Raw genomic sequence first — 27,640 nt, forward strand, 5'->3', positions numbered from 1 at the left:
GGGCTAGGAGGAGCTATTTGAAACCATAAAATGTTAGTGATTTTCCTGTTTGCTAATTTTCCCACTTAAAAACTACCTGAATTCTTTCCTTTTTCCATCTACTGTGAGAATGGAGATTCTTAACAATGGCACAGTCCCTCTTCCACTACCAGTGTCACAGACCTTCTGATGACTTCCATTAGAGGTACACAAAACAGCTTTCCTTGTGAGAGACAGATAGGAACCTAAAACAAAGCTGAAGCCGTGTATGGCCACATCACTGATACAGGTGCCTAAGATGAGATTCCTTGACCAGAGTTCTCCTCATGCATCAGGGATAAAGCATGGTCTGGAGTGGAGGGCTTCAGACCTCGGTTGGCATTGTCCTTGTTACTCCTTGAAGTCTTCCTCTAATGCTACATAACATTCCACGCTTTTAGATGGCAATTGTAATTCAGTCACCTCCATTCAGCACTGATGGCTTTATGTGAAGATAGCCAGTGGTTATGTGCCTGTTGGAGTCATCATTAATTAAGCCCCTTTTTATACTGCCTTCCACAAGGTCGTTGGGATTATGTGGAGATTGGGTTGGAATTGTGTTAACCCTATAATGACCACTACTTATTCCTTTGGAGATGTATTTTATTTTATTTTAAATATTTTATTATTTTTATTTTATGTGTATGAGTGTATTGCTTGCATGTAGGTAAGTGCACCCATGCAATGCCTGCAGAAGACAGAAGAGGCTGTCAGATCCCCTGGAACTGGAGTTATGGACAGTTGTTAGCTGCCATGTGGGTGCTGGGATTTGAACCTGGGTCTTCTGCAAGAGCAGTTCTTAACCACTGGGCCATCTCTCCAGCCCCGGAGATGTATTTTAAATACTGTCTTATATGCTTTTTCTTTGTATATTTCTCCCCAAAGTAGAATTCTCTTTGACAAAGTTTAGATGGATAACTTTTCCTTAGCTGGATCTAACTGGATCTAGGCCTCCAGTAAAGGATTAGAAAGAACAGGTCCAGAACAGTGGTTCCTCCCGCCAAATGGCATTCATGTAATAGAGCATAAATGAAAAGTGGCAGAATAGTTAAGTACCTGTGGGATAATCGTTTGTGAAGTCCCTTTTTATAGCACTCACCTTCCTTGAGTTGTTATATTAAGCCTAAAATAGGAAGGAGTACATTAAATATTAATACATCTGTCTTTCTAGATTAGTGCTTTTTAATGGTTGTTTTTAAAGTTAGGATAATACTGATGGTTAGTTGTTGTCTTAATGTGCCCTCTCCTTATCCCGTGAAAAAAAAAATTCCTGAAGTTTAATACTATGTAAAATTTCATTTTTTAAAGTTGATGAGTAATGAAAGCCATACCTCAGTCACACGTGGCAGAGACAGCACCTGCCACCCAGTGCTCATGCTCTCCTGTCTCAGAACTCTAACTCACAGCTGACTGTTTGCCAACCCAAACAAGCTACCACATTGCTCTTCTTTGCAACTAGATTTGGTCACATGTCTTAGTTGTAGCCAATGACATGTGAGCATAAATATTCTGTGGTACTTCACAGTTGCTTTCTTTAAAGGAGAGGAATTCAGTCTCTTTTTCCTACATTTGACTTGTTTAGCTGTAGTATCTGGAAAGCCAGTATGAATCACTATGTCAAACATAAAATGTCAAGGTGGACCCTGGAGGGGGCTGAGGCTTTGGTGTCCTCGGTGTGTGGTTATGTCAGGTCTGAAAAGTTATCTCTAGTATGAATTTGAGGAAAGATGAGCTGCTTTCTTGTCTAGAAAACTGTAATTTTGAGTTAGATTTTATGTAGTTAAATATACTCTCAACTAATAAAACCTGTGGATTAAACCCCCTACCTTGCTAAGTTATGAATATATCTACTAGTAGAAAATAATTAGTATTTTAAGGTAGACTTGGTTTAATAAAATTTAAATTAAAAAGAAAGAAAAAAAAAAACCTGTGGTTGTTGGTTAAAGTTGCTTAGCAGTGGTTAAATCCTGCCCTCCCTGATGCTAAGGAATGCAGGTTCTGTCATCCTACCAACTTCTAATTTGTGCCAAGGAAATGTACTCAGAAGTTTTCAAGTCGTGAAATAAGCTTTGTGTTCCCGCTCCTAAGAACAGGTAGCCCTTAGTTGTCATGTGATCTCCCTTCAGCTAATGTGTGGGAAAGCAGTAGGAAAGACTCCCAGCAGCCACAGCGCCATTCCCATGACGCTCGTTGTCAGCCTCCAAGCCCCTCCAAGCCTTTCCCCCTCTAGGTAATGCTTTCTCAGATAATTGGCAAATTAAGTCTGTTTTTTTTATATTGGAAGAATGCTTTGTCTTGAGCTCTGATTTTCAAAGAACAATCATAACCACAGGACAAGTGTTAATGTTTTAATGTATTTCTTCCTAAGAGACATGTTAATTTGTTCATTAAGATTCATTGACATCAAAAGGTTGAAGAAATCATCCAGTATTTATTACTGTTCTTCCTGTCTCATAAATTCCGGAAGAAAATAGAGGAAAAGATTTGATTTTAGGTGTTTTTTTTCTTATTGTTATTTTTTGTTAATCAAAATAGCCACCCTGCTACTTGTGAAATTAAAATCTGTGCTACAGAAAATAAGTACCATCTGGGCTGTATTTTCTTTCTGCCTCCTCTAAAGAACACTATGCAAAGGAAGGTATGCAAAGTAATAGGGCATGCTCATCCCACTGCATGTATGAGACACCTGATGTGATACAAAGGGTAATCCTCCCTTCATAGTGCTAGGACCAGAAACAGAATTTACTGTGTCCGTGAGAGCAAGCTATTAGAATATCTAACATGGAGTGCTACCCTTCAAGAAAATGACTCAAAGTGTAATCTACACTTGCAGTACGTACATGCATGTATGTGCACAGCATTTCACCACTTTTTTATTAAATAACATTAAAAATACGTTTCTAGGTCTTATTAAAACTATATGTTGCTCAGATTTGAGGGTCTTGAATTCTGCAAAAATAAAACTAGTTTCTTTTTTAATTTATTTTTATTTTATGTGTATACGTGTTTTCCCTGCATATATGTAAGTGTACCCATGCATTCATTGCCCAAGAAGTTCAGAAAAGGATGTCAGATCCCCTGGAACTGGACGGTTGTGGGCTGCCATGTGGGTGCTGGAAACTAAACTTCGGTCCTCTACCAGAGCAGCCAGTTTTCTTGACCATTGAAGCATCTCTCCAGCCCCAAAATCAGTTTCTTACTGGGACCACTAAACATTTCAGATACAATTTTTTCAATTATTGCAAGTCTTAGATGTCTCTACAGTTACAACATGCAATATTAGTATGCCGTGAAGTCTGGGTGATTTTGGTTGATCAGATCCCAAATTTCTTAAGGAGTTTTCCAGGAGTCAGTGACCTAGTAGAGCCAGCATTGATTTGCAGTAGACTTTAACCCTTTCCAGCAATATGTCTTGATTAAAAGGAACTCCAGTGCAAGTACTAAGCAGACTTTCCTGCCATAGCTCACAAGTTCAGGTAAGGCGTGTTTGGAGTGGCAAAGCCAAGAAGAATATAGGAGCTCTGCACTACTTGTAATTCTTCTGAAAATCTAAAATTATTTCAAAATAAGTGTATTTTTTTTAAGTCAGAGAGAGAGAGTTGGTGAGTTTTGGTTTCTTCATGCATAGAACAGAAATGATAATGGCTGACCTTCCTCGCTACAGACATAGTTGTTGAGAGGAAGAACAAGGCCACAAGGAAGACTCAATAGTGCTGCTGTTCCACGTTGTGATTCTTCTCACTCGACTTCACCCTTTTACCACCTCTGATCACCTCTTCTTCTTCCTGCCTGCCTAAGTTGTTCTTTGCTTCTTTAAAGCTTCTGTGGTTACTTAAGGTGAAGTGTTGCCTCACTGTTGCCAAGTTATTAAGCCTCACTGTTGCCAAGTTATTAAAACAATCCTCCTTTCTTCATCTCTCTTTGTAATCCATTCCACACCCTCTTGGCATGCCACGGTTAAGTCTTCTTCCCTAAGAACTGGGCCTAATGGCTACTGACATTTAATCAAATAACAGTTATAATACATTTACTCATAAGTAAAGGCTGAATAAAATTTGGGCACTGACATCTAAGAGAATGGGAATTTCATCATCAAATATCTTAACAGAAACCATTTTGTTAAATAACCATAATTACAGGTTTTGAGTTTATGATTCCAGAGGATTATGCTGTTCTGTGTTCTTTGAAACCTTGTAGGCAGCCATCATGCTCAGGCTTCTGGAAAGACCTAAACTGCATCTAAGCAGACTGAGGTCTTCTTCAGATCAGTCCCTGAAAGACTTTCATCCAAAGGCTTTACACTCTCAATCATTTAAACATGATTTCTGCATTTTTGAAAACGTCCTGAGGTCTGAGGAGATAGCTTAGTTGGCAAAGTGCTTGCCTTGCAAGGAGGAGGACTTGAGTTTGTTCCCCAGAGCCCACATTACAAAGTGGGTGTGTTTGCTTGTAATCCCAGTGTTCGGAAGGCAGAGACAGGTGAATCCATGGGCCGTCTGCCAGCCAGCCTAGCCCACTTGATGAGATTCAGGCCAGTAAGAGACCTGGTCTCTGAGGAAATGAGAAAAGGTAGACAGTCCTTGAGGAATGACACCAGAGGTTGTCCTCTGACCTCCATAAGCGCAAGCAATAACACGCACACACACACACACACACACACACACACACACACACACACAATGCTTGGAAACTAAACAGAGTTTTAAGTATTTAAAAGTAAATACTGATTTTTTGAGCATGTGGACATTTCTGCCTTTTCCTATTAAGTGTTTGGGAATTTCTATTACATTTGAAACACAAGCAGTTTCTACTGTTATCTGACTGCTCTAGTCTCATGGTCATCATGCTTGGTGAGGACTCTCATTTTCTCTGTATTCCAGTGACTAAGCCTTGGCATATCAGAAAATCATTTCCCCTTTTGTTTTATGTTAACTCGTGCTTACAGCTGGCTCAGCCACATACACATGTCTATTGATGAATTTGCTCATCTCTGACTCATGGAAACAGCTCAGCTAATTGTGAGAAAAGAAACTTTAGCTTTGAAATGATTAAGAGCATTCCTTTGGGGGAATAAACACAACAATTTAATTTGGTTTGCTTTGCCTCTAATCTCATGTGCTATCAAGTTGTAAAAGCCTCTTTTTCCTCTATAATATATCCCCTTGAGAATTGTCTCTAGACTGGTGACTTCATTTCTCTAGTGGCATATAATGTAATAGACTTCATTATTCATCTATTTATAGTTTTTAACTTTTATTTTTCTCTTTTTAAGTTTTTTTTCTTTTTAAACAGGATCTCAATGTAACCCAGGTTATCTTGAAACTCACTATGTAGGCCAGGTTGGCCTCCTGGGTGCTAAAATTATAGGTGTGAGCCATTATGCCTGGCTTCTTTTTTAATTTTCAAAGCATACTTTAATTCAGATTTATTCTAAAGCAGGTTGTTTGATATCCCCAGTTTTTCAAAGTTTATACACATCACTGTTCCCTTCAGTTGAAAGTTCCTAAGTGTATATCATCTAAGCGTTTTAGTAGGTTTCCTCCTTAGGAAGCTTAAGGTTTACTACATAAAGTATCTTATTTTTTCATATAAACCAGGAGAGTGAAGCTATCGACAGGTTATAGCCCATAAAAGCTGCTGGCATCTTACTGGATTTTTGAGGCAGCTATCTCTCCCTCTGCAGCATACTGTAGCTTTCAGGAAAAGAGAGGAAGAGGGGAGAGGAGGTCCTAACACTCAGCTCGAGAGGGTTTACTGATATGGCTGGTGTCCTGGGCTGTGTTGTAGGGGCTCTTGTCCTAAGTGCCCTGCAGATAACCTACTTTTGGAGCACAGCAAAGTGTCAGAAGGAAGGAGAGACCTGACAGAAATGGTACAAGACCCTTTGTTTTTGTTTTTGGGTTTTTTTTTAATATTTTTTATTATTTATATTTTATGTATATGATGTATTGCGTACATGGGTGTAAGTGTGCCTGTGTCCTTCAATGCCCACGGAGTTCAGAGAGGGTGTCAGATCCCCTGGAACTGGAGTTACAGATGATTGTTAGCCACCATGTGGTTGCTGGGAATCAAACCTGGGTCCTCTGCAAGAGCAGCCAGTGCTCTTAACCACTGAGCCATCTCTCCAGCCCCAAGACTCTGTTTTAAAACCTGACTGAGGTGTGGGGTTAGTTGCACCCTTGGTATCATGGCCATTCTGTATGCCTCACATAAGAAAGTACCTCTGCTTTAGAACCCAGAGGCACTTTGTTTTCTCCTTGACAGGCAAACCAATAGCGTAGAATTGTGATTCTAACAGGCCATCCTGCATATATGATGTTTCTCTGAGAAACACCTTGCAGAAAAGGAAAAGTGGACACCCTTGAACCTTCCCTCATCTATCCGAGCCATGCATAACATGTTTTTTTTTTTTATTGTTGTTTTTTGTTTTTTGTTCTTTTGAGATAGGGTCTACCTGTAGTTCCAGTTGGCCTGGAACTCTCTATGTAGTCCAAGCTGACCTCGATCTTCCAAGTGCTGACATTAAAGGCATGTGCTATCACACCTATCCTATCATGTTCAATTCTAAAGTAGGAGTCCTGGGGCTGGAGATGGCTCAGTGGTCAAGAGCACTGGCTGCTCTTACAGAGGACCTGGTTCAGTTCTTAGGCACTCATATGGCAGCTAACAACCATCCAGAACTCCGGATCCAGTAAATCAGACACCCTCTTCTGACCTCTGCAGGCATTGCAGGAACATGGTACACTTATATGCATACAGGCAAAACACTCATACTCGTAAAATAAAAATAACTAAATCCAAAAAATTTTAATAAAATAGGAATCCTGTCTTCTTTGAGGCTTTTGAAAGAATTTATGACATAAAGGGCACATCCGGCCCCAGATGCATCCTAGTGGGGCAGCTAGTGTTAGCCACTTTCTCTTATACTAGTAGTTCTGAACAGGGAATGATCTTGCTGCCAGGGGTGTTTGTCAGTGTTTGGTGACATATTTGGTTTTTCACAACCTGGGTGCTGATAGACAGATGCTGCAGCCATCTAGGAGATAGAGATGTCTTGCTTAACATCCTGCAGCACACCTCCTTAACAAAGAGTCATTCAGCCTGGAATGTCAGCACAGCCAAAGCTGGGAAACCTTGCAGAGAGATATTAACTATAAAATTCAAATGTGGCTACAGAACATCTGCCATGTCTCAGCCCCTGCAAAGACTTCTGGAATGTAGCAGTGAATAAACAGACGGTCTCAGCCATCAGATAGCTCACAGTCGAGATGGAGAAATAAATCTCAGGTAGTAGTAAAAACTACAAAGAATGAGGTAGGTTAATGGATAGAGCACAATATGGAAAGAGATGCTTCTTGATATAAAAGTGGTCAGAGAGCCTTTCTGGTAGAGTGATTTTTTTTTTTTTTAATGTGTATGAGTGTTATGCCTGCATGTAGATAAGTGCGCCCGTGTCGTGCAATGCCCACGGAGCACAGAAGAGGCTGTCAGATCCCCTGGAATTGGAGTTACAGACAGTTGTTAGCTGACATGTGGGTGCTGGGATTCGAGCCCTGGTCTTCTGCAAGAACAGTCAGTGTTCTTAGCCACTGAGCTATCTCTCCATCCCATAATTGGATGATCTTTAAATGGGGATCAGGAGGAAAGGAAGAGGCAGGCCCCAGCCAGTAGTTAGGTGAGCTATTTTGGACAAAAGTACAGCAAATGTAAAGGCTCTCAGGTAAAGAAGGTACTGGGCATTTTTAAGAAACAACAGGATGGGTCAGTGTGACTGGAGTGGAGTAAACAAGAATGAGAGGAACTGAGATGAGACAGGGAATCAGAAGCTAGACTAGGTGGTGTCTTTAAGGCCAGGAAGACACTGGCTCTTAATTGACATGTAATGAGTCATTGTTGGAGAGCTTTGAGCATACACTCCATGATTGACCTTCCATTCTGAGAGACTACTCGTGCTGTGTGTAGGTAGGAGAGCAGCGTAGGAGAGTTGAAGCAGGGAGACCTATTAGGAGTCTGTCAGTAATCTGGGGGAGAGGTGGTGATGATGGCTTAGTACAGAGTAGTACTTAAGGTGGACAACAATTGAAGTGGTATAGTTTTATCTTTTAAAGGCAGAGCTGATAAAACTTCCTTAGAAAGAATTAGCCAGTTGTTGTGGCTTAAATCAAAGATGTCCTCCACAGGCTCCTATTTGGAGCATTTGTGGAGCACCACAGGAGCAATTTTGTGAGGCTGTGGAACCTTAGGAGTTGGGACCAGGCAAGCACAACTAGGTCTTCAAAGACAGAGTTACCCCTGTTCCAGTCATATTCTTTCGATCTCCTAGTCCTCCAGAATGTGAGGAGTCAGCCTCAAGCTCCACCTGCAGATAGGGAGCTGTTCCGACAGGTCATGCCTTCCCTGCCATGAGGGACTTAAATTTTGCTGAAACCTTCCGCCCAAATAAGCCTTTCCTCCCTTAAGTTGTTACTTTCAAGTGTTTGAGTCACAGATACACTAATGATGAGTCTGTGGTGAAAATTGCATTTTCCCATGTTAAAAGAAAATCCTTACTGATAAAACTCAGATATCACATAGTAGCAACAAAGGGAGATTGCAGCCAGAGCTCACTTATTCTGTTTATCCATGAGAAGAGTGAAGAGAGCCCCATGGTACTGACACACACCTTTGCCCTTCGTAAGATTTTAAAGGTGCCAGCCTTTCAGACTACATAAATAAAGTCAAACTTGGTTGAGTGTACATGTTGTTCTGGCTTGAAATATCTGATCTTGACCAACCCAAGATGAAAGAACTGTGGTTCTAACTCTAGGCCAAAGAGAAAACCTAAGCTAGATTTCATACAGTAATCTTCTACATACATTTTTTTCCAGATACCGTTCTAAAGTTTTACTTTAAAAGACCAAAATATTTAATAGTATCTTTTTCATGTTAGCTTTATTATAAAGCCATGACAGCTCATGTGGATATTCTGTAAATGGCTGTGAACCTTCAGGAATGTATCAGAATATCTAAAGACCTCACACATAACTAGGCTTCTTGATACACAGCAGCCCTGCCTCCAAAGAAAGTAAAAGCATATACATGGGTTCCAGCATCTTTAATCAGGAAAACAGATCAATCTTCTATTATTACTCCAAAGAACTAGTTTGGGTGGAAACTTACATAGATTTTGTCAACTTAGTTGTTCCATAGCATGTTCACAACTTCAGGAAAGTAGTACTAAAAATTGGTACTAGCACTACACATGTAGATTTACAGCAAGATATGAACTTAGGTCGTATAGAATTAAGTCATTTTAAAAAAATTTTCTTAAAGTGCACATATTTTTATCCCAGGGAAGGAGATATTCCACTGTATATATAATTTCCCCCACTACTAGCTTAATAAATTCAGATTAAAAATTAGAGACATTTTAAATGTAACTTTATGATTTTTATAACTGTTTTTATACTATCCAATTTATGCCTATTCTTTGTAGCTTAAAATAAATAGAAGAGGTAAAACTCCTATATTCACATGAATTGATATATTTAGATCTATAAGTACAGACCAGAAAAGAAAAATCCGGTTGACACAGCTCCATTGCGAACTAAGGTCACAAATACCCTTCTCTGCATTTCTCACTTAGGGACACTTTGCACTTGAAGCTCTCATTTGCTTTCAGCACAGAATTCCTTTCAAATCTCCTGAATATCCTGGAGTCTGCCCCTGTTTCTTCAGGAAGCTTCACATGGTTGCACTAATGCATTCTTAATACCTTTGACACAGAAAATTGCTGTATTTTGAAAGCAATTCTGTGTGAACAAATTAATACCAGTGAAAAACTTTTTTTTTCTTCAAAGCAATGAAACAGAAAGTACACTGTATTTTTATTTAATTCTCTAATTCCATGAAAATTATGGGTCAAATTGAAGTGAACTTTTGGTTTCAGGACTGACTATAGCTTTCCAGAGTATGAACTAGTTCTCCAATTGTTTCAGTAACATTTATGTGTATGTGTGAGGTGTGTGTGTGTGTGTGTGTGTGTGTGTGTATGTGTGTGTATTTCTGACAACATATATTCAAGTCTGTTTTCTCTGTGTTTCTCTCTTTTAGATAACTGTTTTCATTTGTGTGTGTGCAGGCATGTGTGTACATTTCGTGACTTCCTGTAAGTCAAGCAAATTTCTTCTAAAAATTTTGTTTTCATTTATTTATTTACTGTTCATCATGGTACATGCCTATAATTCCAGCATTCTGGAGGCAGAAACATTAATTCCAGGCGAACCTGGTCTACATATGAGACCCTAATCCAAAAAACAAAAACACAGGGCTGGAGAGATGACTCAGTGGTTAAGAGCACTGGGTACTCTTACAGAAGACCTGGGTTCAGTTCCCAGGACCCACATGGCAACTAGCAATCATCCGTAACTCCAGTTCCAGGGGATCTGACACCTTTTTCTGGCCTCCACAGGCATTGCATGACACAGGTGCACTTACATACTTGTAGGCAAAACTCATACACATAAAATAAATATATAAAAAAAATTTTAAGAAACAAAAGAAATAAAAACAACTTTCTTCTGGTTATAATGGAAGACCAGTGTGTACCTGGTGGAATGGCGGGGGCCGGATCAGGTCTGTGTTGGGGAGTTACCATTCATACTGGAATTTGATGCAGCTGAAGAACCTAAGCTTATGAGACAGAGATCTGAACTGAGCCTGTGCTTGGAAGATTTCCTACAGAGAGTTCTCACTGTGTGCCATGGCCTTCCCTTTTTTTTTTTTTTAAGAGTTAGGCTACGTTGTGAGAGGAAACTAAATTACAAACTGACTCAGCAGGCAGAATGAGCCCACATTAGGGTACGAAGATGGCCCTGCAACTACCCAGATGAACACTTGTGCTGGTCTAGACATGACCTTAACCAAAGAGAGTTTCTTCAGTAGTCAGTGTGGTTTACTGATCTGCTGATATCCTTCTGTAAATGTACCACATCATATATATAATAAGCACACAAAAACATCATATGTCATCATGTTGTTGAGTACTGCCACCAGCCGTTCCAGTTTACATTTTCAAATTCATCATCTAATTCCTACCCAGAATAAGGGAGAGTACCATCAGCATGTTGCCTTTACATTCAGAAAAGACTTCACTTTCAATTTTGAGAGTTCTAATAATCAAATAAATTAAATTTACAGACGTGTGTGTGTGTGTGTCTGAGGTAGAAGTAAAAGCAGATGAACCCTCAAATTCGTTTGAAAGTTATGTTCTCTGCTTCTGAGTGACTGAAGAGAAATAGTTGCCATGTGTCCTGAAAATTTGCCAAGAGATACACCAGCGCAGTGCCTCTGCAGCCTTTGAATATGCTGTATGAAAGCACAGAGAGATGCCAGCTGCACATCACCCAGGGGGCAGAGGCTGTGCGGACAGTGCTTGTTCCAGTTGAAAGCAGTTTTCAAAGACAAGCAACTTCACATGGATTGAAATAAAAGCTTTTCATTGAAAATTCAAAGTAACAGATACGAATTGAGAGTCTGTTGTGTTCAAGATACTGAAAAAAAAAAAAAAAAAAAAAAAAAAAAAAAAAATTATCCAGGGTACTGCTTACATACAGATATTTTCTTTCCTGTTTTCATTTAGGTAGGATCCAGAAAATAACCCCATCTGGCATGGGAATCTGCCTTTGCAGTTCATTTTACAATAGGCAGGATGGCCTATAATTTCTTGAGTGGCTAGTAGCAACCATTCTCTCTTTCTTTCTAAAAAACTGTCCAGGCCTAGTTAAATGCTAAAATATTGTTGGATGCTTAGAAGATTTTAGCAATAATTCTTTCGAAAGTAATATTTTCCTCATATGCCGTTACAGTATTTTTCTGGGTAATAATACCAGCAAGTTTTAATTTAAGAAAAGGTGAGTATATTGTATATTTTTCTGAATGTTCAAGAACAATGTTTTGACACCTAAAGAAACCAGTAAATTGACTGACTCAGCAAAAGATGAACTGGACTTGCTGATACAAGAGTCTGACTAATCTGCAGAGGACCCTGCGTTGGCATGGCTGTCAGAGATCAGAACGGCATTGTGTAATTTGAGAATGTCCGTGTGAATAAAAATTGTAATACCCCAGCTATGTTTATCAATGATTTTTATTTCAGAGATTTGTGCTTCAAATATACTAAAAATATGTAAGTTTAGGGTTTTTTTGTTTTTTGAGATTTTTTTTTTCTGTCTTGTTCTGTTTTGATTGGGGTGAGTGGCTGTGTGCTTTCTTGGTTATTTGCTTGCTTCTTTGGTTGGTTGGTTTGTTGGTTTGAGAGACGATTATAACTATACTCTCCTCAAATTCATGATCCTCCTGCCTCAGCCTCATAAGCACTTGGATCACACGTATGTGTGTGCACACCTGACCACAATAAGTCTCTTCTTATTATTTCAGTTTCATGGCCATAGTGAATAGTAAAATAAATTTTATGACTCTTTTACATTTTAAAATTAAGCTTGCAATCTCATACTTTATTCAGAGCCAGAACATAAAGGGAATACAAATGCCATCAGGGTTCAAATGATACACACAAGTCTCCCTTTCTAAGTAATTCATATACCTGAGACTTCAGGGTGTACTTCTAGCTTTGTCTCTTTACTAACTACATGCCTTTTAACATTTTTCTTTACCTTTTCTAAGTCAGTGTCCTCATTTGTAAAAGATAGCTATTAAACTTTATTTTTAATCTCAGAGATTATGTTTTCTGTGTATTTACTTTGATCATGCTGTTTATACAAGCTGAGAATTTTTTCCCTTTTTTTTTTTTTTTTTTTTTTTTTTTTTTGGATTAGAAAAGGTCTATCCATCCCTGTGTGCTTGAGAATGCACTAGGCTCTGAATAACTGATCTGAGTGGTGGCAGAGGGGAAGTGGAATTAGTGCACCACAGAAAGTAAGAGCCACACTTAAATATTTAATAGATAATCTCTTGATTCTTTTAAGTAGACCTTTGACTTAAAATCTGCTTACTCTGTCTGGAATTCATATAATTTGATCATAATTCTTACAGTTCCTGGTTGTAGATGATTCAACAAGTACATTGGTGTAAAAACTTACTAGAGACTGGGAAAAGCTTTCTGTAATGCAAATATCATGAGTTTAGGTTCCAGCTTAGTCACCTTGGCGAATCACTTCTCTTATAACCTTAATTTCCTTACCTTTAAAATGAAGAGGCTTGAACAAGACACACTTAACCTGCCATTAGATCTGACACACCATGCCCATAAATCTTTACCGCAATCAGCCACCATGTGTTGAGTGTTTCCTGTGTGCTAGGCACTGGGTAAATGGCTTCCTGTGTGTGCCCTAGGGCCAGCTTCCTGGTACTGCTGTTCAGATCAAAGGTTGCTGCTTACATGCTGAAGGAATTGAAAAGAACTAAGATGCTTCAGCACAAAAGAAGGAGGCAGTATAGAGGGTGTCTGAAAGCAAAGAAGCTAGCTGTAATCATTTAAAGCCCATCACATGTCTATGAGTATCTTTGAAATGGCCTCAGATGATAGGTTTTACAAGGCAAAAATCTTCCAACTGCCACACACTTCACTTAATTAAAGCTGGCTACCCTGGCAACCTTAATCTCTTCGGATAAGTTCTCCTAACTTTAAATGGCTAGAATTCCTAATTGCAGATACATCAACTCTCTTAGAATGTATACGGAAGCCAAATCTTGATTACCTAGCTTGGTGGAAGAAAAAGCATTAAGAATCCCTTTAGGAGCATTGTGTCTCTGTTCCATAGTTAATCTAAGTGCTTTCTGTGTAGTCATGTGTTGGGGGAATGTGGCTCAGCTAGAGATAGCAAAGAAGATATATAGGAAGTCAGAGATAATGGAGGGCTGCTTACATTATGAGAGTAGTCATTACGTGCCCTGTTGAATAAAAGGGTAGCATTTGTTCATTCAAAAATGTTTATTGCTGAGGCTGGAGAGATGGCTCAGTGGTCAAGCGCACTGGCTACTCTTGCAGAGGACCTGGGTTCAATTCCCAGCACCCGCATGGCAGCTAACAACCATCCATAACTCCAGGTCCAGGGGATCTGACACCCTCTTCTGACCTCTGTGGACACTCCATGACACAGGTGCACTTACATACATGCAGGCAATACACTCATACACATAAAAGGAAAATAATTTTTTTAAATGCTCATTGCTTATTTACTATGTGTCAGATATTTTTCTAGGTGGTGGAAAAGCAAATGTGAGAGGTTTCCCCTCTAGTCAGACATAGACATAGATAACGTTTCATATTTATTTATTCATATATATAAACAAATATCCACACATAAATACATAGGAATGATAGTGTTGTCAGTATGAAAATTTTTTAAATTTACACACTAGTAACTTACTTTGTTCAGAACACATAAACACTTCCTTGCTTGCTTTTTTTTTTTTCCCATCTGCAAACATTTGAGTCCAATCAGCCATGTTAAAAGGAGGGGCCAGGGCCTAGAGAGATGGTTCAGTCAATTAAAGTACTTGCTGTGTAAGCCTGGGGACCTGTGTTTGAATCCCCAATACCCAAGAAAAAGCTGGGCCTGGTGGTACATTACTGTAATCTCATCAGTGGCATGATGGGGAAAATCTGGGAGCTCCAGGGCCAGCCAGCCCTGTGAGGACATACCATATCAATGAGCTACCTTGTCTCGAACAAATAATGGAAGACACCTGAGGACCCACATCCAAGGTTATCCTCTAACCTCCACAGACATGCTATGACATGTGTGTGTACACACATCAATCAATCATTAATTAAAGGAGGAGTCAACTCAGTTGCACATAGGCACATGTCATATAGATAAAATGTTTGTGTATGTTCAGAAATGACACTTGAACCTAGCAGATAAATAAACAAGAGAGGGCTAGGTTTGTGTCTACACACACGTTGTGAGTGTGCATGTTTGGGAGGAAGTAAAGAAAGACAGGGGAAAGGCAAAACTCAAGAAAGATAAAGCAGGGGCAGTAGTCTTAGAAGAGACCCTGGGAGGTAGTAAGTGTTCCCTCCACCATCGCATCTATCTCTTTTGTACTGAGCTACACGTCAAGTAACAAACCTGTGATACGACTACTCAAATCAGACAAAAAGGAAAAAGGAACTTCAGTTTTGATTTTAAAAGTACAAAAACATCTGCCGAAATTAGAAAAGTAAGGTGCCCCAACAACTGTGATAAAGATAACTTGCAGAATCTTTCCAATGCAGGAAAAAAAGTAAAATCCCAGGGAATATTTTTTTGCCCTCACTAGCCAAACTCCTTCTAAGTACCAGCCTGTCTCCTTTGAAACTACTTCCTTTACCAAGGAAACGGAAGCGGTCAAACTCTCCCACCAAACCCTGGGTGAAGTAAAATTATATTACCTCTATGAGACAATGTAGGAGCAAACATCTGCTTCACTGAATCAGAAAAGCCACGAAGGAAACTAGCCCAAGCTGTGAATCATACGTGGATTCAGATTAAAGAAACTGTGTTCTGTTTACCTTTTTCTTTGTTTTCTTTGTAATTTAAAAGATGACTTTGTTAACTCTGGCACCGTGTTCTGAGAGAGAATATATGGATTTCGTTCACTCTTACTTTAACATTGCAACATCACAACTTTAAAGCAGATGGACAGTGATGGTTAATAATAGTTTTTCTGTCTGCTTTATCCTCCTCTCACAGTTTTCTTCTGCTTTAAAATAGAAAACTTTAGAAGTATATAGTCTAAAGAATTAAGGCCTTTCATTTTAGCTTAATAACAAAGGAGCAGAAAATTCTTAAAACTCTATTTCCAAAAGAAATTAAGCTTCGTAGCTACTGTAAGATATTTTTAACTCTGTGTGTGTATGTGTATATATGCATATATATGTACACCATGTGAGTATGGGTGCCCATGGAGGCCAGAAGAGGGCATCAGATCCTGTAGAGATGGAATTACAGGCAGATGTGAGCCGCCCAATGTGGGTACTGAGAACTGAACTCAAATCCTCTGCAAGAGGAATACTCTGTCTTAACTGCTGATCCGTATCTCCAACCCCAGCACAACTATTATTTATCATGATTTTATGCACCATGCTATATGTGTGTGACCATACTTAACTGTTTACCTAGATTAATGTAAGTATAATGGTATTTCAAGCCCAAGTTTCAGCTGTGAAAAAGTATGTAACAGTCTACTTTCTTTAAAAAATTAATGTTTTTTTTAATCCATTAGCGAGCAGAAAGACAGACTCGAACTATGGATTCAGCTCAATATGCAGAATTCTGTGAAAGCCGACAGTTAAGTTTCTGTAAGTACACATTTAACTTCACTTAACTGCATGTGTAAGGGAATGTGTTACATATGTACTAAATTATGGCATGCCCTCTGTTCCTTAAAAATTGATGTGTTCAATATATGCATAGTTATAATTGTTACAGAAACAATGTCTTCACTGTGGGGGACCCAACGAAAATTTTACCATGGTCTTCTGTTTCACAATTAATAGTATTAAGAGATTTAGAGCATACTACTTATACACAGACATGATAATTATTCATATGACCTTAAGTCAGAAAAATTGCCTTTTTCTTAATATTCCCATTTTAATTTCTAGTTTCTTAGTCACGTTTACATGAGGATTGCTGGCTGTATTTGGCCCACAGTGAACACTAATAGTACAGTCATGACATCTAAAAGGCCCCAATATTACTTATAAATACCAACTTTCCCTTTATGTACATTTATTTACATTACCAAAAATAACATTTGAATAGTATATTTTATTGTCTTTAACCCCCTTCTGTAGCATGTGCTAAGTATCAGCCAAATTCATTAGCCAATGCTCTTGTAAACAAGAGTAACCTAGCAGTAAAATCAGTACTTTCCATCACTGAACACCGACTTATGAATAGGACTTTAGACTCGTGATAGTGGGTTAGATTGTGTATACCAGACATCCTTCACTGAGCAACAGTAGTGACTAAAGTTCTTGGGGGAAAGGTCAAAAAGAAAGTGTAATGAAAAGTCGGGTTAAAAATATGACAGAGTAACACATGACCCCAGTCTGAGCAATTACAGAAACAATAGTGTCTTTAAATGGAAAGATATTGTGTGGTCATAATAACAATGTGCTTGATTTTGGAAAAAGAAAATGAGAACCTCATTTATAGATCATAAAGTACAAATAAATGGCACATTTTAAATAGCGTCCCATGTGAATGTCAGTAAAATATAAGAAAACATGTTTTGGAAGATTTCTTTCTAACTAAATATACTTTCCAATCTGACTAATAACTTGGCATCAAACATCTGTGAAGCATTAAGTGACGATTCAGATCGTGGCAATTTCAGCAAATGAGAGGGTTTTGTATTATAATTTTTAGGTTTAAAAATGGCATTCAAATATTTTATAAGTATAAATCTCTAGCTTATAAAGTAGCATTTAGTGCAACTGGACTATTTTTTAAATCATATTTTAAAACTTAATTCACTGGAAGAAATAGAAGTGCCATTACTAAAACAAATAGCCTGTATCTTCTAATACGCCTTTCATTTGAAAATTAGATTGAGTTGCTTCACTTTTTGTTTTTAACACAATAAATATAGTAGAAAATTAATATTTCTTCTATTAAAATTATACACTGGACAGTGTATTATATTTCATTTTCTTTTCTGTAAAGAGAAGAGATTAAAAATAGTGTCTGGAAATCACAAAAATTCAATAAAAATGCTAAAAAAAAAAGTTGCTCATATGGTACCCATGGGGGCTTCACTATGAAGTGTGGGTGGATGAGTGTTTTATAACAGAAACACCAAGGCTGAGAATGCACAGTCCAAGGGAGTCAGTAGATTCAGAAACCAGTCCACACTGGCCAGGGTGTTAGGTGCTTGTAAGTCTACCTGATCCAATGAATGACAAGGACATCAGAACTGTGACCCTGCCATAAGTGTCAGTTCATGGTGGTCCCTGGGGTCACCAGTGCTTATGCACACAGGTTAAACTGTGGTGTCCGGGCACTGATCATTGGTCATTTGTTTTTTATTTATATAAATCAGATAGGCGTTCTTCTTAAAGTCTTTCTTAATCTGATATTAACATCAATTCACTAAGTTTTCCTTAATTATAGCTTATCTGGTGAATCATTTTCCAACCCTTTAGCCAATTACATCTTGTTTTAATAAATAAATCTAGATTTTCCCCCTTTATTTTGACATTCTGTTTTGTTTTGTCAGATATAACTTCATGTATCTCAAGTTGGCCTCAAACTCTCAGGGCAGCCAAGGATGACCTTGAACTTCTGATCCAGCCTGCCCCAGAGCTAGGATTATAGGCATGAGCCAACACGCCCAGTGTACACAGTGATAGGACTGGAACCCAGGGTTTCCTGCAGGCCAGACAAGCCCTCTGAATGATATCTCCAGCCCTAGATTTTCTTTTAAGTCAGTCATACAGTCTTTGTATCTTAATTGAAGTGTTCAGTTTGCATCTATTTAATTACTGATACATTTTGGTTTATATGTTGAGGAGATGGGGCTGGGTATGTGTGGGTGCTTTTTAAGAGTGGAAGCCAGTAGACAACTTGGGTGTTGTTCCCAAGTTGCTGTCTACTTTTCTTTCTTTCCTTTTTGAGACAAGGGCTCTCATTGGCCTAGAACTCACCAAGGCTAAGCCTTCTGACAAGCCCCAGGGATCTACCTGTCTCCACCTCCCATCACACCCAACTTATTTTTACTTGCAACCTGGGGGTTAGTGTCAAGGCCTCTGGCTTGCAAGGCAAGTGCTTTGCCAACTGAGATATCTCCTTAGTCCTGTGTAGGCTTTCTCTTTATTTTAAATCCGTGCTTGTTTTTAAATTAGCTTTTTCTATGTTCTATTGATTCCTTGTTTTTTAAATTCCGTTTTTCTTCTACAGTGTTACATAGCCTGTATTCTGTTTGTACTGGAATTTCTATCTTCAATTTTTAATATTTTTTTAAAATTGATAAATACTTAAGCATTCCTCCTCAGCCTCTAGAGGCTCTGTGGATACTCAAAGCTCTCATTTTTGTCTCAAATTGTTTTACTTTGCCTCCATAATTAAATAGTTGTTCACTTGGATAGGGAATTGTGGGCTGAAAGGTATTCATTGGAATGTGATTCCATGGTCCCCACCTCTGCTGCTGGTAGAAAGTGCTCTGCATTTGCTTGATGTCCTGCATTTTTCCTATGGGAGAAGCTAAGACAATGAAGACCCCGCTGTTGCGATTGGAGCAGCCTGGCAAACTGCAGCTGCCTAGCAAGTAGGCCCCAAAGGAAGTGAACAAGGAATCTACTGGGTGTTCTGGGAAGGCATGCCATCCGAGGAAGGCACTCTACAGTTCACGCAAATGAGACTAATTTCGAAGAGATTGAGGTTGCAGAAGAATATCAGAGTGGAATGAAAGTCAAAGAACAGTAGAGAAAGAATATGTAGAAGAGTGGTGGGAAAGATGGGGTAGAAGTCCAGGAGAACAATGAAGTTTTATCAAAAACTTAGATTTTGCTAGTCATCATTGAAAAGATAAACTAAATCATGAGATTAACTAAACCTTTACATTTCTGTATAAAATTATTACGTAAATTTGAGTGCATCATAGCACTGAGAACTATCAGAGATAGTTGGCCATTGTTCAGGATTCTATTAGAAATGTTAGTCAAATTCCAGAAGACTTCCTCCTGACACACTGGAAAAAAGGATGAAGGGAATGGAACTTGTGGGTTCAGAGGCCCCTTAGCTCCTGATGAAAACTCTTAACTAAGGAGTCTGTGCCCATTGCTGTAACTAGCACTGCCAGGAAGCAAGCCTTTTTTAGGTAACAAGGTAGGAATTAGCTCAGAGCTTATGGCACTACAGTAATCTCAAATCACTTAACAGAACCCCTGTGCATCTTTTCTAATGCAGACAAAAATATTGGGCCATGGAGAGAACAGACCCTTCTAAGTTGTCCTCTGACCTCCACATGTGGAATGTGCCACACTTCACACTCACACACACACACACACACACACACACACACACACGCACCCGATAGGTAGAGATAGAGAGATCTAGATGTTTACAAAATCATGAGGAGATGGGACTGCAGCATCTTACTAGAGAAATATATTTTTATTTATCATTTGTTAAAAATAGTTCTTGAGTCTGTTACCATCAGGCATTATTTTCTGAGGATACAGTGGATACATAGTCCTTGTCCCTACATTTTTAGTGCTTATAATTTAGCAAAGACACTAATTCTTTTACGTTTGTAGATGTGGCTAAAAACTAATAATCCTTTTTCTTACCTTTAAAATAAATTGCTTAGAGTAGTCACTATCTGTTTCTCTGTTACTAATGATCTGTCAGAGGGAGAAGGGAATAAGTTACATCTTATTGATCTTGCCAAATTGCTGCCTCTTAACTCTTAACTTCAGAAGTATTCCACAGATGTTAAACAAGTGTTTGTGAGTCATTCCAGCTTACTAGTTAGATGGAATGTTGCATGTCAAAGAACTTGAAGATTGGTTGCTTTTGAGAGATAGCCTTGAGGGGCTCTCATGAATTCTGCCACATTTGACAGCTGTGGACCTGTGTGCTTCAATCAGGACTTCACTACATTTGACAGCTGTGGACCTGTATGCTTCAATCAGGACTTCACTTCCTCTGTGATTAGTTAGAAGAAAGTTCTGTGTGTGGGATTCATGAGGCTCCTATCGAGAAAGAAAAAAACATCATGCTCTGAGTTGCTGTTAAGGATTTTATAGACCTGTGAGCCCAGACTAACTCAAACAAAAAAAAATCAGTGATTTTGAAAGGTTATCTCACAGATTTCACAAAATCTTTACAATAAATCTTTTAAGCTCTGTATCGCTCGTTAAATTAGCAATGTCTAAGCAAGGCCCTATATCAAATTGGACTCTGCTTAGTACTGCTGCAGATTGCAGTATGTCATTGAAGGTTCTGTGTTCTGTTTAGTTCCATACCCTCATGGTACTGTTAGGTATGCAGAGACTTGAGACATATTCTTTGCCAACAAAGAAATTACACTGCGGTTTGAAAAATTACATGCATAAATAAAGACAGGCGATTAGTTCAGTAGAAGGCCTAAATAGAAGAGTGCAGCTTTGGCCTGGAAGGTTTGGCTGCATGTGCCTGAAGAGTGACAGAACACCATCTCACAGAAGAAAGAGCAGGCAGGACGCTGGGACGATGAGACCCAAGGCCAGGCGTCTAGTCTTGAAAGTCGGGCCTAGGAATTCAGACATCTCCAAAATCAGCAAAAATATAACTATAGGTTACCTGAGGCCAGCAACGGTTTATTTCATTCTAATTTCACAATTTTGAGCCTGCATTCACAGGTAGGCACATTTGAGAAGTATTACAAATGCAGTTTCTCTGTATTCCTTTTTCCCTCGTAGCTTTGTTCCTCTAGGATTTTCTTTCCACAAGAATAAAGTTTCATTAAGCAAGCAACTCTGATCTGATTGCAGCGTAAACTCTGGTAGGTGGCTGCCACTGAGGCAGTGTGACAGCTCCGCAGGTAGAATGGTGTGATGTGGCATTCACCTACCACAGAGAACACACAGAGGGCTCAGATGCATGCTGGACTCGTGGAAAGCAGCCATTGAAGAGTGCAAACTCGGATGTCTCCAAACTAGAAAATCTAGACACTTAAAAGCTTGCAAATATTGCTTTGTAGAGGCATTATTTCTCCTATGTGTTTTTCTAAAGAGATGTTTTCCCTTTTCCGACAATAACCTTCAGGTTAAAGCACATTAAAAATTAAAATTCTCCACTTTCTTTCTTATAATAGCCAAAAAAGCTTCCAAATTTCGAGACTGGCTGGACTGCAACAGCATGGAGATAAAACCCAATGTTGTGGCTATGGAAATTTTAGCATATTTAGCATACGAAACTGTGGCACAGGTAAGAATTCTAAAGTGTCTCATCAAGCTGGCCAAAGTGTCTCTTGGCCTGATTTCTCCTCCCTCACTCTATGCCCCCTAGTGATAAATGAAATAAAGGTTGAGAACCACTCCCTTAGAAATCAAAATATGTCATTTGTATTTTTGGGTAGCTTCACTTACCAGTCAATGAAAGGCTGTGTCCATGACCACAATACCGATTTCTCTAGGCAGACAGTATTTGGAATACCAATAACATTCCAATGTACTGCTCATACAATCATCACTTCAGTGCATGAATGCTTATCCCCAGCTATGTGACTGTCTTCATTACTCTTTTCTTCAGTTAGTGGATCTGGCTCTTCTTGTGAGGCAAGACATGGTAAGCAAGGCAGGGGACCCCTTTAGCCACGCCATTTCTGCCACCTTCATCCAATATCACAATTCTGCTGAGGTGAGTATCAGAAAATCTGACTCAAACACATCTGTGAATTTTGTTACACGTCTGGTATTTACATTAGTACTTCTTTGGAGAAAATTATGTATGAATGTATAGGCTTCACTCAAAGAGACTTAATACATTTGCCATCGAAGCAGATATTTGCTAAGTTCTTACTGTATGCCAAGCCCTGATGATCCACTTAATATGTTGACTGTTTTTCACCCTTTCTTTGCCTTCATTCTTTCTAGCCCTTCAATGAAAGACAGGTATTGCAGAACATTTCTCATTTTCATAAGACATGAAAAGTTGTTGATGGTAAAGCTATTTTTGTTCCTGAAATGATTGGAGAGTTGGTCTAGGACTGTAGTTCATTGGTACAATACTTGCCTAGCATGGCAAGAGGACAGATACACACCACACACACACACACACACACACACACACACACACACAGGGGTGGGGGGGTATTAATGCTAGTTCCTTTCATTTATTGATAATTTTCCCTACCATTTATTGTTAGATTTTCATTTTACTTTTTGATTTATTTACCTTTAGTTTGAAGATTGGCACCATCATGTGAAAAATCCTGTTGCTTTTTGATCTGGTTAATGTTTTGGAGCTGTGGGGACTACGGAGTCTTACCACTTGCAAACCTTTGCATAACTGTGCACCATTTTTGGTGTCCAAAATACTCCATATAGGCACCATGTGCTTGAAAACCATAAATGGAACAGAACATGTCGAATACATCTGCCAGTATTTGCCTTTCTTAATAACAGAAACAGCAGTTTCATATAATTCAATCTAATAACCATAGAGAAGACAGAAAAAAATAGGTTAACATCTGCATGTATAATTATAAAGTGAGTTTGGATCAAGTTGGGCAAAATGTATAACCTGAAAATGGCCAAGCCCAGTTTTATATCTAGACCTTAGTGGCAAATATCTGTTTCCTGTTACTATCTGTAAATGAGGATGGTAGCGTACATAGTTTCCAAGATATAATTGTGATTTGTTTTAGGCCATAGACCTCTTTGAGAGTCTGAGGAAAACTGTAGATCCCTTTGCCATACACACTTAATTTTTTTGAGTATAGACTTAGGTGGTTCAAACACCCTCTGAAGCCATTCTGTGGCTCTAAGGGACATGTGAACCCCATGGACCCCAGGTTTAAGTATTCTTTTCTATAGTACTTGGCACCTGTGCTGAGATATATGCCCATATGACAGCTTATTAGCAAGCTAAGAGTCAGCTTTACATCTTTTCATCAACCTTGGAGAATCAGATTGGCTTGCAACCCAAGTAGGGATTGAAATATTTCATGCCCCTCGATGGACACATGGCTCTCTGTGATCGTATAGTGGCTAGTACTGTGTTAGGAAATGACTGTGCCCATTAAAAGGTCATACGTCACCGTCAGTGACTGTACTTTAAAACTTTCTAAGGCTTACTTAGTTGATTAAACACTGTTTCTTTTCTTTATGTTACAAACCCCAATTATGATGTCAAAGAACACTCTTAACAATGCCTTTGATGCATGTTCACTTTATGAATATGTGCATAAGTATGCTTTCCATTAACATCAGACAAATTTGTTGTAACGTTTCTAATTGAGGAAATTTGCTGTGAACATAACAACCTAGTTTTCCTTTAGCATTCAAGTGATTGCTTGCAAGACTCAGAAAACATCCCCCCAACACCCCCTTCCCGCTTTCTTGGTTCTCCAGGGTGGCCAAGCCGCCCTGGGCAACAGCTCAGCAACCACAGCTGCTTTTCCCAGCTACACAGCAGTTGAGAAAAATGTCCTGTGTGTACTGGGTTTCCTGGGCTCTCTGGGAGGTGGGAGGATGAGTGTCAGAGCATCCTGACAGACTGTCAGTATAAGCCTCAAGCTCTTTCCTGGCCTGGCATCCACCTTTCCCCGCCTGTGACTGGTAGTCAAAGTAGACATTCATAAGACTGTTTCCTGCCTGCCCTTTATTACCTGACAAAACACAAAGATAATGCACTCTAAAGCAGAATTCTTACTCATCAACATTGCAAATCAGCAGCCACCATCAAGGACTATGCCAAACGCTGTCCAGAGGAGCATCTGGAGAATGATAGGAGCTGTGTTCAGGGAGACAGGATGATTTGTAAAACAAAGAAGTTCATGAACAAGCGCAGAATTCAAGTTAGCATCTATTAATTTCCAAATGAATGACCTAGAGAGATTAAAATAAATTCACATGTGTGCATGCATGTAAACTAGTTAAGTCAGACTTCAGAGAGAAATCTGAGTCTGGAAGGAATGAAGACTGGTCAGAAGGTGGAGGGAGGAGAAAGCACAGACCTCAGAGGTAGCATAAGTACAGCTGTACAGAGAAGGGGAAGGAACAACTGGTGAAGCTTGGGGTTCATTGACAAGAGCTAGCAGGAAGGTCTATTATTTTTAAAGGTCCAGAACGATGTAGGGTTGCAGACTGCTTAGTTATTAAGGACTAGTTGAGGGACTGTTGGCTGAAGAGTGATCAGTTCAAAAGGGTGTTTTAAGGAGATCCCAATATCACAGGTGCACTTACATACAAGCAGGCAATACACACACACATAAATAAAAATAAAATTTTTTTTAAAAAAGAAGATCTTAGCGATTAAGAACACTGGCTGTTCTTGAAGAAGACCCAGGTTCAAATCCCACGTGGCAGCTAACAACTGTCCATAACTCCAGTTCCAGGGGATCCAACAGCCTCTTCTGTCCTCCGTGGGCATTTCACGACATGGGTGCACTTACCTACATGCAGGCAATACATACATACACATAAAATACACATAATAAAATATGAAAAAAATAAATAAACCGAAGATCCCAGTGTCGATGTCATATTCAGTGTATTGTACTTAGAAACCCAAGGCCTCTGAGTTGATACTCAGGTCATTGTTTCCAAAGGGGCATCATGCTTGAGGAACTGATTGGGTTCCTTCCACTGGATCAGCAAATATAATATTAATGTTAATAGTCATGTTCTCTAGATTTTTTTCAAAATATGGATCACATACATGTTGTCATGATCCCTGAGAGCTATACAAATACTCCAAAGTAATTTTTTTTAAATATTACATCTGGGGCTGGGAAGATAACTTAGCCAACTGCTGCTCTTTCAGATGACTAATCACTTCCCAGCTCTCACATGGCAACTCACAACCATCTATAACTCCATTTCCAGGGGGTCCAACACCCTTTTCTGGCCTCCATGTGTACCAGGCATACACATGGTGTACATATATACATGCAGGCAAACACTCATACACATAAAATAGTAATTTTTTTTGTTTTAATTTGAGACAAGTCTCATCCCAAGCATTTTGGGCAGAGACCACTCAACACAATTAGTTTCATTCCCTCTGTTTGATAGTGTTTCTGAACAGATGGAAGAAATGCTATCAAAACCAATGTCTGAATTTCAGCAAGGTGGTCTGCAAAGTCTAGCATAATTTCTTTTATTACATTATACAGAATTGTCGGCTCATAGATAATGTGGCTAGTACGGGCGATACGGTGAAGAAAATGGAGATAATAAGGCCACACAGGAAGACTTAGAGGCCTTTACTTGCCTATACATTTCTTAGAAGCCAATATATAATATAACAAGACAATTTTTTGTTCTGTTTTTAAGCATATCCTATAGAATGGACATTCACTCAATGGGGCATATATGAAAGAAAATAATATGGATGAGGCATGTGAAGGAACTTAAAAAACACGTCTGTGGAAAGAAGTTAAACTCTCTAGTTAGAATCAAAGATTTCAGAGAGAAATCCAAGTCTGGAAGGAATGAGGACTGGTCAGAAGGAGGAGAAAGTTCAGGCCTCAGAGGCAGCATACATACACTTGACCACGGAAGAGAAGATGCTGAAATAGAATTCTCCAAATATCTGAGGTAGTTTGACATCAAAAAACAGACTTGCAGCTATGGGTAAAGAAGAAAATAGGTGAGAGCAGAGAAGGGAGGGAGGAAGGGAAGACACTGGGTGTGGAAAGGACTGGAAGAATCCACAGTGATCCTAACACATTGATTCTTGGGTTGCAGAGGAAGTATTGGTAGCCCCTGACACAGGTAGTATCTGAAAAGAATCCAGTTTCAGATGAGATTAGAGGTTCCTTTTGAAACATGTAAATTTGAAATACTAGCAGAAAAGTTTGTCTAGAAATATTGGTATCTGGGCTGGAAAGATGGCTCAGCAGTTAAGAGCACTAACTGCTCTTACAGAGGACCCAGGTTAAACTCCTAGCACCCACATGGTGACTAGCCAGCTGTAACTCCAGTTACAGGGGATCCGCATCCACTTCTGAACTCCATGGGCATTGCACAACACAGGTACATTTACATATATGCAGGGAATGCACCCATACATATAAAATAAAAATAAAGTATTTTTAGAAAAAAGAAGTATTGGTATCTAACAAAATTAACAGTTTTAAAAGTGATAGGGGAAGAATTCTGATTTTGTCTGAATAACAAGGTTAAAAATTGACCTGCTTAGAACTTTAGGGAGAAAGACTGGGAGCATCCTTTCTATAGAGTGGATAATAAATTTGTAATCTGGGGGCATCCTTTCTATAGAGTGGATAATAAATTTGTAATCTGTAAATAGCATTAAACACATGAGACAGTAAAGAAAATCTCCCGTTGCTAGAAGATAAATTTATTCCAAAGCCCTGTCTCTTCGGGCAGGGGTCCTGTATGAAGTCCTGCCCAGACTCCCCTGAGAACACACCTCCTCCTACACCAACAGCTCCATCATCTGGATTGCAGCATTCAGGGAAAGCTACGTCAGGATCCCTAGGGAATGGGAGTACTGGACAAGACTCAGCTAAAACCAAGCAGAGGAAAAGAAAAAAGGTCAGTGGTTGGTGTGTGTGTATGTGTGTGTGTGTGTGTGTGTGTGTGTGTGTGTGTGTGTGTGTGTGTAGAGAAAGAAAAGCAGCACCACAGGGACACTGAAAGAGGAAAACATCCTTTTTTTCTCATAGCTCAACGTTTTAGAAGCAAACAGTTTATAGACACCCACATTCAGTGATTTCTAGTCAGACTTTTAAAGCAACTTCGTGTGCATAAAGCAAGACATTGATTTATTTTTTCTATTATAAAAACAGAAGCTAAAAATTATTGGATGGCCAGACGTGGTGGCACACGCCTGTAGTCCCAGCACTTGGGAGGCAGAGGCAGGCGGATCTCTGTGAGTTCAAGGCCAGCCTGGTCTACATAGTGAGTTCCAGGACAGCTGGGGCTACAGGGAGACCCTGCTTCAAAAAGACAAAA

At 39.2% G+C, this 27,640-nt stretch overlaps 1 protein-coding gene across 2 annotated transcripts in view; it reads left to right on the top strand.

Annotated features, from left to right (window-relative positions):
• Positions 1–27,640, top strand: part of Supt3h (SPT3 homolog, SAGA and STAGA complex component) — a 459,651-nt gene that overhangs the window by 349,097 nt on the left and 82,914 nt on the right. Inside the window, exons 7-10 of one of the 2 annotated variants that reach the window (XM_008829029.3) lie at positions 16,228–16,303; positions 21,808–21,920; positions 22,245–22,352; positions 27,053–27,220. In XM_008829029.3, coding sequence (XP_008827251.1) covers positions 16,228–16,303; positions 21,808–21,920; positions 22,245–22,352; positions 27,053–27,220 — 465 coding nt within the window. The remainder of the gene's footprint in view (positions 1–16,227; positions 16,304–21,807; positions 21,921–22,244; positions 22,353–27,052; positions 27,221–27,640) is intronic. The other variant, XM_029561584.1, reaches the window with a different exon arrangement.

This window comes from Nannospalax galili, unplaced genomic scaffold, assembly GCF_000622305.1.
Source record: "Nannospalax galili isolate Female #2095 unplaced genomic scaffold, S.galili_v1.0 scaffold653, whole genome shotgun sequence".
Classification (NCBI taxonomy): domain Eukaryota; kingdom Metazoa; phylum Chordata; class Mammalia; order Rodentia; family Spalacidae; genus Nannospalax; species Nannospalax galili.